General features: G+C 45.5%; 2 protein-coding genes across 2 annotated transcripts; one reads left to right on the top strand and one right to left on the bottom strand.

The window, feature by feature from the left end:
• Window positions 1–332: 332 nt before the first annotated feature.
• Window positions 333–4,297, top strand: PtA15_14A21 (uncharacterized protein; the record flags this gene model as incomplete). The annotated part of the gene is made up of 5 exons (XM_053162913.1): window positions 333–338; window positions 3,151–3,198; window positions 3,531–3,628; window positions 3,699–4,163; window positions 4,285–4,297. The coding sequence occupies 5 exons, from the start codon at window positions 333–335 to the stop codon at window positions 4,295–4,297; spliced, it is 630 nt and encodes a 209-aa protein (XP_053026696.1).
• A 5,132-nt stretch (window positions 4,298–9,429) lies between these two features.
• PtA15_14A20 (uncharacterized protein) lies at window positions 9,430–9,961 on the bottom strand (the record flags this gene model as incomplete). The annotated part of the gene is made up of 2 exons (XM_053162902.1): window positions 9,430–9,620; window positions 9,835–9,961. 2 exons carry the CDS (start codon window positions 9,959–9,961, stop codon window positions 9,430–9,432), a joined length of 318 nt encoding a protein of 105 aa, XP_053026695.1.
• Window positions 9,962–12,131: the final 2,170 nt, after the last annotated feature.

Below are 12,131 nucleotides of genomic sequence, written 5' to 3'. Positions count from 1 at the left end.
TCAAGAACCTCCACAATCACAAACACATAGAAATGAGTGCAATAAACCGTAATAATAAATCAAGGTCTGTAGAAGATAGCCCTCCCCCCCCTCATCCTCTCAAGGAAGGAACAACCCCCCTCTACAGAGATAGATCTCCACCAAGGGTGGGTAGTTAAGTTACAGTACGTTACAGCCTTCCTGAAAGAAGTTACCATCTGGCACTCTCTGGAGAGTGTGACCATTCCCCCCCTGGTGAATGCAGCAGCTCCACAGCATCCCATGCAACAAAAAGAAGCCACAGTCACACCACTGCCCCAGATACAAACCGTCCATCCCTGACAGCCCTGACTATGAAGGTGCATGATTCCACTGCAATCTCAACCTTGCCATCAATGCAACACTGTTGCTCATCCAACTGTCTCCCAATCCACATTCCAATGACATTTTCAACACGGCAGTTTTAAACTTGGCACAATATGTGGGGACAGTGCTATTTGATGTACTCACGTTATGGAGCTCTGCTGGGTGCTAGGCCGGCGACAGCGCTGGGAGGGGAAAAAGGTGCCTGATGGCTGCCCTCTCAGATGGTCTGGATGAGTGAGTTGTGAGGATTCAAAATGATAGCTTGGGAAGTGGTTTTGTTTTTGATTTTGCGGGGGTTTGGATCTTTGGCAGCGGTTGTGTTGGTTTCTGAGAAAGATTCTGGGAAGGGACTCTGGGACTCTTGGAACTCAGAATGCTGATCAAAATTTGATAACCCCTGACTTACAGGTGCTATGGCCCCCCATCCTCCAAGTTTGCCCAGAGCTTGGATTCCTGGAGGCCTGTCACGCACATGTCATCATCTGCATGTAGCACCGAGCTTAACTAAGCCTCTCAATTGGAGGGTTGGGGGGGGGGGGGGGGGGGGGGGGGGGGGGGGTGGGGGGCGACTCTGCTTCCCAAAGGGGCGCTCTCCAAAGTAGAGGCTTACTTGTAAAGTCGGAACCGCAGCCTGAGGACAGTCAAATTTTGGCAGGGAAATGATAAAAAATAAAATCAGCACAAAATTAAATATAAATCAATAAACTCTCTTTGATGCCTTTTGGCACAGCTGTAGCTCCCCATCTTGGGCATCTGCTGGATTTTTTCGGGGGAAATTTGGCCATAAATGACCTGCTCAGCAGTTTTTTTTGCAAGGGCACTTCCAGGTTTGGGAGATTAGATTTTGCTGACCCGCCGGATTCTGCTCTTGTCAGATCAAGGAGAGTTGAAGTTTCAAATTTTATTTTCAATTAAATATGTACATATTTTCAATTGGTGGCGCGTATGGCTTATGATGTATGCCTTTTGCTATTTATGCAATAAGGAGCAGATCAATCCAAGAGTTTATCTGCGCCTGCATTGGGCGGATCACTCCAATGCCCAATACCTATCCATCCCCACAGTTTCCTAATGCTATGGAAATGTGGAGCTTTGAGGGCCGTACATACACCAAAAAATCACAAGCTTTTCAATGGTCTGGGAGGCATGACCAGAATCAGAGCGCTTGTGGGTGATTTAGGGGTTGTAATGCCCTCCCCAGCCAAATGGCTGGTTGCGCTCACGCAAGATTTGGGACATTATATTCAAGTCCCTCCTTTGGAGGCGCTTCGCGCCTCCTTGGAAGGAAGGGACTTGTGTTAAGTTGGGCGTAGCACCCACCGCAGACAACAGAAAGAGAGGAGAGGAAACAACACAAGGAAGAGAAACAAATATAAAACAAGAAGAGGAATCAAGAAACAAAAATACCAAAAATCTAAGACATGAGAAAGAAAAGAACACAGCGGAGAGAAGGGAAGAAGACACAAAGGAAAGCAAGAAACAATTCAAAAACAAACCCGCAGTACATTCTGTGTTAGTACCAAGAAAGAGAAAAAAAGTGGAAAGGGGAGGGAAAGGGAAGTGAGAATAAAAAAAAAGAAAAGTGAGAAAGAGGGAACTTGAGGAAATGAAGATCTTGATTCTCGAGGGTGATCTTGAATTCTTGATCCTGGAACGTGTACCGGTTTGGGCACCACAACATGGGGCACAGGGACTCTTTTCCACCGCAGGTGGACAGGGGATTCCTGTAGTTGGGTTCACTTACACCAGGTGAGGTTTTGAAGTTTCAATCCAGAAAAGTTACTGGATGGTACAAAAAAACAAAAACTAATCAGAATCATTCCGGTATGGTCAAAGGACCAAAAACCAATCGGAATGCTTCTGGTATGGTCAAAGGACCAGAACCATTCCAATTGCATTTTGGGTTAAACCCAAAACCAAAAAAGGGTCCAAGTTGGAATGAAGTCAAAATTGATTTGACTTCATTTCATTTTTTTTCTGGTATTTTCCCCAGAATGTTTTTGAATATGACTGACCATGCCTCACAGAAGCAGGTTCATCCAAGTTTATTAAAGCCTCTGAATCACAAAACAAAACTTCAAGGGTTTCCCCTACAAATCTCCAAAAATCACAAAAAAAATGCAGGGTTTCCCCTCTACAACTTCCAGCAAAAGACATGAAGTGTTTTCCCTCTACAAATGCCAAAATCAACAAAAAAACACAATTTTACAACAACCTGCAACCAGCCACCTAACATCAGCAAGCTGATGCACCGTGGTCCACCGTCCATCCCTGTCTAGCAGGGTTAAAAAACGGTGAGAGGATGACCCCCAGTGCGCCGCATTTAAGGCATTATGCAAAGGGGGGCCAACAAGTTTAACCCCTCAAACTGCACAAGTGCAACAGCAGAGGGGGTGAGGAAGAACCGCACACTGGAAGTACAGTGGCAGAGGACCCCTGGGGGATTATCCAAACACAAGAGCACCCCCCCTTTTATACACCATCAACCAGCAGTGCCAAGCTCGCCTCAAGCCTTCCCCTTGGATCCCCCCGCATGTATCCTTGACAAAAAAACCTCCTCCACGCCGCCGCTGTTCATATTTTTGACTTGCAAGGCATTAGCTACATCTCAGATCTTCTGGCCATCCTGGTCAACACATCTGATGGCGCGCTACTGGAAGCTGAAATCAACTGTAGAATTTGACTTGTTGGGGGCATCATGGCGCCACCGCCATGTTCCTTCAACACCACCGCCACTCCCGCCCTCACCAAGCCATCTCCTTCCAACAACAAGCCAACTGAAAAACAACGGTTGGTTTTGGACAGAGACAACGCAACCGGACCCCTTTGCCGCTCCGTTCTCCACCCCACCACGTCGAGGGGGGATCTTCTTTTCTCCCCCAAGGAGCTTGGACACGCTTACCGCCAAGCGAACCCAATCCGAAGACCTGACTTGCACCATTCATTGTGTTTGACCAGGTTTGACCAAAGGACAAGACTGAGACCATCCTGAGCGCTCACAGCCACCTTTGCTTCTCGTCTGCCTTCTCGCAGGCGGTCAACCGCGGCGATTAGTGTCTTGATCTCGAGTCAGTGTCTCCTTGCTTCTTCTGTCACACGTCTCTATTTTCCATCCGGCGTTATACTAGCTGACCTTGAGGGCGTTCGCCCAGCTCGGCCAGATCTGCTATTTCCAAGGCCTGTAGAATCTCAGTCTCCGCTCGAACCAGCTCACCAAACTGCCGTCCGAGATCGGCAATCTGCGGAGCTTGAGGGTCCTCAAGCTGGCGTACAACCGGCTCGAGTTCCTACCCGCCTCAACCGTCCAACTTGTTGATTGCAAGCTGTTCCTGAACGGAAATCCCTGGCCCAAGCCCCCCTCTCGTCGCCACCTCTTTTGTCCCAAACATGATGATGATGGTGGACAACCGCCAGTTCCGATGGTTCTCGCAGTCCCGGGGCGTGTGTTACTTCGCCCCGCCCGCCAGGACGCTTGTCCCAGTCGACGATGAGTTGCCGTCTCCGCTGCCCAGCTTGCTCAAAACCTGTATCCGGAAGATGTGCATAACCAAGGATCTCGAGGGCGAAGAGGAGAGCCTGATTGGGGACGAAGACGGCCTCCAAAACGCCCACTTCTCCAGGCCGTCTTTGCCCACTCATGACTCCCACACCCTTTGCCATCAGGCTCCGGATCCGGCAGCGCTCCTGCCCGTCCAGCTCCAGAAGATCCTCGCAGACCCGGGCGCATACTCCTATTGCTGCAACTTGTGCATCTCCAGACGGGCCTTGAAGCCCGGCACGCTTCCCCAGACCCGGCCCCATCCAAGACACGCTTTCCAGTTCAGAGCCATCAACCAACACAGACTCAAAAGTGGTAATGAAACCCTTTTGCTGAATGGTGAAGGGTATGATGGAGTTGCAAGCTCTGCCCTTCTGTTATCAGTCCATTCTGCATATCAGTACTAACTTCTAGTACTCGTGTCAAGGGTAGGACAAAACTAAACCTTATCTGGTTTAAACTAGTTTTGTCTCCCTCTAGGGTGTATAGGAGAACTCCGGGAAGGTCTCTCAGTCCACCCGAGCCTAGGGAGAAAATTGAGGGCAACTCAATTTAGGCTAGAAGTGTAACGGGTGCAGTTTAATCTTTTGAGAACTATTTTTGTCTACAATCAAGGAGTGTTTTGCGCGGCGAGCACCTTTACTTGAAATAGATCAAAAAATCAAAAGGGTGGGTGGGATGGTATTAAAAAATTCTAGAATATTTCCTGAGTCAAGGAAATATTTTAGTACTAAGAGTTGAAACGCGAAACTATCAGGAGTGGGAAGTGTAGATTGAGGTCTGTCTGGGACAACGTATCTCTATATATCACACGTTCGCTCCTAGTCTAAAACCACTGCTCAGGCCTGCCTTCTGAGGCTGTCCGCCCGGTTTGTTTCAGAACAGTTTGGTTTTGACTATGCACATGGACCCCGGTACTCTCGCGGCATTTTTAGCTTCGGGTACCTTTCATCCATTCTGCATATCAGTACTAACTTCTAGTACTCGTGTCAAGGGTAGGACAAAACTAAACCTTATCTGGTTTAAACTAGTTTTTTCTCCCTCTAGGGTGTATAGGAGAACTCCGGGAAGGTCTCTCAGTCCACCCGAGCCTAGGGAGAAAATTGAGGGCAACTCAATTTAGGCTAGAAGTGTAACGGGCGCAGTTTAATCTTTTGAGAACTATTTTTGTCTACAATCAAGGAGTGTTTTGCGCGGCGAGCACCTAATTCTCAGTGTGAAAATTTTAAAAATCGAGCCTGAGCCCTTGGCGCGAATACCCACTACTCGATAGTAATTTGAAAACAAAACGTAATTCTATTCAAAGACCAATAAACCACAGCCACATTGACACCAAGTCTAACTTTTCCACAACTCTCCTAGGTGTCTGATTAAGGTGTTGGTGTCGTCTATCTCTTTCTCGCTATAAATCCTAATGTATAATTTGTAGCATGAGGACTTCCAGCGTCCCAAGTCGCAAATATCCTCGGTCGAAACCCCCAACGCGTTCCGTAGAGAAGCTCCTCCCACCCTGAACGAGTGGCCCATCAAACCCTCGAAGTGGCCCTCTCTCAGGACGTGTTGAACGCGGTTAATAGTCCGCGCGCGTTGTAAATGATGCCTAACCCCATCGAGATAGTACCCGAATAGTGAGGTGGTGGATCCCATTGCCTCCAGAAGCCGGCGCTCGATCGCCTCTACAGGGCATAACATATTTTTCAGGCTATGTAGAACCAGCTTTTGAGGATCGCCAGGTTTCGCCGTCTTCGCGTTCCAAACAGTTAAGTACATGTTGCGTCCTACGTTCGTTTGTACTTGTCGGACGTCACTCGTTAAGATAGAGTGTTGCATGTCTAGGTGACCAGTTTGGGCTCTGTAAGTAAGCTCTCCCAAACGCGCCATCCCCCCAAAAGCAACTATAGCTAGGTCGGAAATAGCCTTATCCTCCTCTGAACCGACCGAAAGTCGGTTTACAATCCATACCAAATGTTTCAACATTATTGCCGGTTTTGGTCCTTTAAGTGGCAAAGTTGCGTCAATTCTTCTTGAAGCCAACAGGATCAATTCTATTCTCCTGCCGGTGACCCAGGGAAACGGTTTCTTATGAAAGCCGTGCCAAGCTTTAATACCGAATAAGTATTTCTTCACTGAGGTTGAGCTGATTTTGTGGCGGCCTTGTGTGTGTAGGTTGCGCCCCGCCCAAAAACAGAATTCCTCAACGTCGTCTCCAGAGATTGGTAGAACAAAATCTTTGTTGGTTGTCTGCCTCTTGAAAACCATAAATTTCTTCACGGCGCAGTTGTAAGTGACCAAAGTTGACATCGCCCTAGCTGATAGGATGTGTTCGTTTATCGGTCGTACCTCTTTTGGGAGTGACCCATCCATCAAAAAACAGCTTAGTTTTGCTCTCCATCTTGGATCCTCCATATCTGAACAATGCAAACTACCGTGTCTAATGCAAAGATCGGGTTTGACGAAAAAACGAAAATTGTGTGTCGGAAATGGTTTGAAATAATACCACAGAGGTGTCTTAGCGAAAAAAACAAGAATAACGGAATGGTTTAAAAACCAAAAGGATAGAAAGTGTAGAATAAAGAAAAGGGACGCAGTATGGCCACCTTTTATACAACGGCATAAAGATAACGAGTGTGCATTTCAAAGCGTGTGGTATAAAACCGTTGCTAGGTCATCAGGGAGGACGAACAGAACCCTGTCTTTTTCTTTATGTGGACCCTTTATCCCTCGCGACAAGGCGTCCGCCACGTTGTCCCCAGATTTAACCCTTTTAGCAGTCAAATCAATCTGGTGGACTATCAGTAGAGCCTGGATTACTTTCCACTCGTTATTCACTGCCACGTCACCCGACTTCTTGTTTTCAATTACGGCCAGGGTTGTGTTGTTGTCGGTCCAGACTAGCAGATTTGACCCTTGTTGTATCCGCCTCTCGTGAATCAGCATCAACAGGCCTAGTCTGATGGCTACCGTCTCTAGCCATGCGATGTTCTGGCGATTCCCGTCCGAATCCTTATCGAACAGTTTCAATTGGGACCATAGTCGGCCGATCTTGATCCCGATGCCGAAACTAGTGCTAGCATCACCAACCCAATCTATGTTGACCGGTTCTCTAGTTGGGATCAGTCTTGTATGTTCGAAAGATCGGAGTGTATTATACCAAATTTCTAAATCTTCAAGAACTTCGACTGGGGCTGGCCGCTTTGCGTAACAAAAGTGCCATGACGCCAGCCACTTATAGACACTATTCAAATACGCCTTTAGTTGAGGTAATATGTACGCCACATGATTCAAGCGTCCAGCCAATACTTCGACTTCGTTGTAAGAGAAAATTCTTACTTCAATCAAAAATATCAATACTTGATCAATTTGTTCTAAAAGTTTTGCGATTGGAAGCCGGACCGTCTTGTGCCTTCCATTCCAAATAAAACCAATAAATTTTTGTTCTTCAGAAAATTCGGAACATTTCTCTTCGTTAGTCTGAACACCCAGCCTAGTCAAATATGCCACTATATCTTTCATCTCAGTTGGGGAGTTTTCTTCTTTCACAAAAAGGTTATCATCCACCCATCTAAACACCTTTACTAGGTCGAATTTATCTTCCATTATGTCTTTCCATGCGTCCGCCGGTCTTCCAAAAGAACCGCAACCCGCTACGCCACCAAAAGTGATTCTTGTATCTAGATATAAACCGCCTTCCAGGTCTTGTACCACCAAAAAAGGCCATTGCGAAGGGTGAGTAGGAATTTGTCTATACGCCTTCTCCCAGTCGAACAGAGCTAACAAAACCGGTCTCGCTAAAGCTTTGAAAAATTTTGCTACAACTTTAAAATCATCCCATGTTGTAGTGAAATCTTTCGCGTTTACGAAGGAGTTTACTGAAGGGACGGCAGGATCATTTCTCGGAAACGATAGGTCATTAATTGGTCTAATTGATCCATCGTTGTTTACTACTGCTCCTAATGGGCTAGATCTGAAAAACTTGAATTTTGAGGACAATTGTTCGACTGTGAATGGTCCGAACATTCGTCTAGCCGTTACTTCTTTCTGAAACGACTTCTCTATCTTCTCGGACGCCAGCGTAGCCAAACGGTGGTTGGGAGGAATGAAAAACCTCATATTCTCCAATTCATGTGAAGGAATGCCTTGACTAAAACCAAACTTGAAACCAGGAACGATGTCGCTATACATCTCACTTAAACCTGCCTTTTTCAAGGCAAATTCCCAGAACGGTATGTTCATCTCACATTCAACTCTATGTGGCCAAGTCATATTTTCAATCCATTGTCTTGATTTGTTTGATTTAAAAACAAATTACGAAACAATGAGAGAAGGAGAAACAATTTGAATCAGAAAAATTTGTAAAGTTATACTTCTTAACCAAGTACCAATCCACAATCGGATCCAAAAACAAAGAAAATTACATTCTCTAAAGAAAAATAGAAACGGAACAAAAAAGGACATGTAGCCTACTTCGGGTTAGACGCCGGTGGAGGGTTAGACGACGCTCTCTTCTCGCCGAAACCTTGTATGAAGTTCGATCCCTTATAACCGGACCTCGCTCGCTTCTTCGACTCTTGATTTTGTCCATTATTTGTATTATTGTTTGGTTGGGCTTGGAAACCAGTCGATGGTCCTTGTGATACCTGAGTCTGACCTTGATTATTGAAAGTTTGGTGTTGATGATGAGTTGGGTTCGCTACGTTATGGAAATTGTTTGCTTGAAGGTTCAATCTAGCATTTCCGGTAACTGGGTTGATATGAGCGTATCCGTAACCCGGTGCATAATAATTCTCATCCCACTTGAGTTCGCCAAATTCTCTACAAGTATTATAGCAATCTTCCACAATATCTTCTTTCAACTTGGTTATATCTGGAATCTTCATGACACCTTTCACGTTGACTCGATGCGCAAAAGTATTCGATCGCATTAATAAATCATAGCGAAAACCGACCATAAAACAACGAGTATCCGATATGAAATCAACATTCTTCTTGTGTTCTAGAAGCATGTCGGCGAATTTTTTGTTGTTATAAACTTCTGCTAAAGTACGATAGAAATCTCGGTGGTTAAACGTCCAGTGCATATGAGTCATGTGCCATTCTGGAATGAAAGGAAAACCTTTATAACTAGAGTTCAAAGTCTCTTCTGATTTCGGCCTCTTCTCTAGATTCCAGGACATCGCGTTGTGTCTCCACAACTTGTTGAATATAGTCAAAGGTAGTGGTCCTCTAAGTTTCTTGATGTTTTCGTCTAGAAACGGTGCATACCCCACATGAACATGAGTAGTTCCCACGTCGGCATACATCAAACCTCCGTCTTGGGAATCTTCTACCGTAGGTTCGGATACAGGATCTCTTGATTTGTTTGACTTTATGTCATTTGCGGCTTTCATCAAAACCGAAGCGACTGAAGCGTTTCCTGCGTTCAACGCTGCCAACCCTTGTTCAATAAGAATGGACTTCGCGTCGGTACTAGATTTGTCTGGGTCTGTTTTCATAGATAGTTTAACAGAAATAATCCCAAACGAAAACCCGAAATAATCAGAAACAAATTAAACGTTATCAAAATTCAAAACGAGTAACTGACTGGGTACGGCCCGTATTAAATCAACGAAGTCGGTATCTTCTCTAGTGGGTGAGTTCCCTTTTAAGTTTGATTCAACAATATCGTCCTCTTCAAATTCTAGTTCGGCCGCGCTCTTATCAACAGGTTCAGTACCCGGAGCTAAATCGCCTCTGACATCTGTGTGGGATTCATAAAAAACAATACGCCACATATTAACATCCTTTTTCCTGAGAAGACTCGTTCAACAGTTTTTCGGGCAAAATTTGAAGTATGTCGGGAGAAAATAATTCTTTGCCAATCTTCGGAACAGATGAAAAATTCCCTATGTTCCTGGAGTTTCAAAATAACTACACAGTGGTCTGGTACTCGCAAAGAAACTTCTTCTGCTTACCATGCATCTCTTCTTCACTTCTACCTTCTCCTATTACGAGTTGATCGTCTGGTTTATCTTTACCAATCAATTGGATCTTGTTCGCGTTCTTCGTGTTGCTCTTTGCTGCTCTAGTCGACTCAACCATGATGATATATAAAGGAATTATAGTTGCTTAACTTCGTTACAAAAATAAAAAACTCAATTAAAAAATTCTAGAATATTTCCTGAGTCAAGGAAATATTTTAGTACTAAGAGTTGAAACGCGAAACTGTCAGGAGTGGGAAGTGTAGATTGAGGTCTGTCTGGGACAACGTATCTCTATATATCACACGTTTGCTCCTAGTCTAAAACCACCGCTCAGGCCTGCCTTCTGAGGCTGTCCGCCCGGTTTGTTTCAGAACAGTTTGGTTTTGACTATGCACATGGACCCCGGTACTCTCGCGGCATTTTTAGCTTCGGGTACCTTTCATCAACAAGACCCACCAAGCTCAGCTTGGCAAGTTTTATTAAGTGATAGGTCTGGTCTGTTCCAGATAAAATCTGTTTGATTGGCAACGTGTAAGTGTTTTAATTACTTTGTTATAATGGTTGAATTGTTGTTATAAGGGTTGATTTATTGTTATGAGGGTTTTAGGATTTGAGTGTGGATGAGTTTTGGGTGACTTGTGAGTTCTGGGTGAGGAACTGGGGAGCAGACCACTGGGGGTGGAGAGAGCTCCTTTTATAGACAAAAGTGGAGCTCCAAAGGGGCTTGTGGGTTAGGGTTTCAGCTAATCTAGACAAAAGGGTGAGGGATTTTAGCTGGTGGGAGTAGGTACAAATGATGTCATAACCCCTCAGGGGCGCATGAATGGTGTCAGAATATACCACAGAACATTCTAAACATGCCAGGGGTGCAGGGGTGCATACATGATGTCAGAATATAAAAAAGAACATTCTAACGCATGCATGAGGTGACGGTAGACTGCATGAGCTGTCATACAGGGGGAATTAGTGTATACACACACCAGGAAAAAAAAATAGTCACTTGATGGCAAGTGACATGATGCAGCTTTGTTTTCTGCTCCAGAGCTACTCCAGTGCTGCTCCAAGTCTGCTCCACCAGCACTTGTAGAGCTTGCAGGACTGCACCAGAGCACTCAATGTGGCACAGTCAGCTGATCCTAATTTTTTCCCAGGAACAGCTGATGCTCATCATAAGCTGAGCAGTAGGCATTGACTGAGCCTGGGCCAAAGCTGAGCATTGGCTGAGCCTGGGCCACAGCTGAGCATTGGATATTCCAAGCCTGAAACAAATCCAAGTGTCAGCTGGACCAAGAATATTCCAAATCTGAGCATCAGCTTAGCCAACAATGGTCCAAAGCTGAGCATCATCTTGGAAAAGGCTTGTGCAGAGCTTAGGATCAGCTGGGACAATACTTTTCCAAAGATTAACACCAGCTGGGCCAAAAATTTTCAAAAGCTGAGCATTGGCTGAGCCAATGCTGGTACAAAGCTGAGCATTGGCTGAGCCAAGGCTGTTCCAAAGCTGAGTATCAGATTTTTTGAGACTATTCAAAAGATTAATATCACCTGAGCCAAGGCTGTTCCAAAGCTGAGCATCAGCTGAGCCAAGGCTGGTCCACAGCTGAGCATCAGCTGAGCCAAGGCTGGTCCACAGCTGAGCATCAGCTGAGCCAAGGCTGGTCCACAGCTGAGCATCAGCTGAGCCAAGGCTGGTCCACATATGAGCATAAGCTGTTACAGGAGTGGTCAGACTGAGAATCTGAGCATTGGCTGGGCCAAGATTTATCCAAAGCTGAAAACCAGCTGAGCCAATACTGGTCCAAAGCTGAGCATTGGCTGGGCCAATGATAGTCCTAATCTGAGTCTAAGCTGAGCCATGACTGGAATAAAGCTGAAAATAAGCTGGGCCAGGACTGGTTCTGATCTGGGCAACAAAGCTGAGCATGAGCTGGGCACCAAAGCTGAGCATAAGCTGGGAGCTAAAGCTGAGTATCAGCTGACCAGAAATGGGGATCAGTGGTGCCCAGCAAAAACTGAGGATCTCCTGTGGAAATTCTTAAACTGGTTAGATGGTGGGTAGATGGTGGGTAGATGATGGGTAGATGGTGGGTAGATGGTGGGTAGCCCGCTGGAGCTGGCATGATGTCACTTGTAATCAAGTGACCTTTTTTTTTTCCTGGTGACAAAGTCTGAGGCTGCAGAAACAGTGTAAATGATGTCATACTATGTATATAAAGGAGTGTATGTAGTTAATATGTAATGAGTGTAACCTGACGGGGAAATGTATGTTTGTATCCTGTGATATGTAT

The sequence above is a fragment of the Puccinia triticina genome, chromosome 14A (genome assembly GCF_026914185.1).
Source record: "Puccinia triticina chromosome 14A, complete sequence".
NCBI lineage: Eukaryota > Fungi > Basidiomycota > Pucciniomycetes > Pucciniales > Pucciniaceae > Puccinia > Puccinia triticina.
Note: the sequence above shows the minus strand (reverse complement) of the source record. Positions and strands in the feature narration are given on the sequence as shown.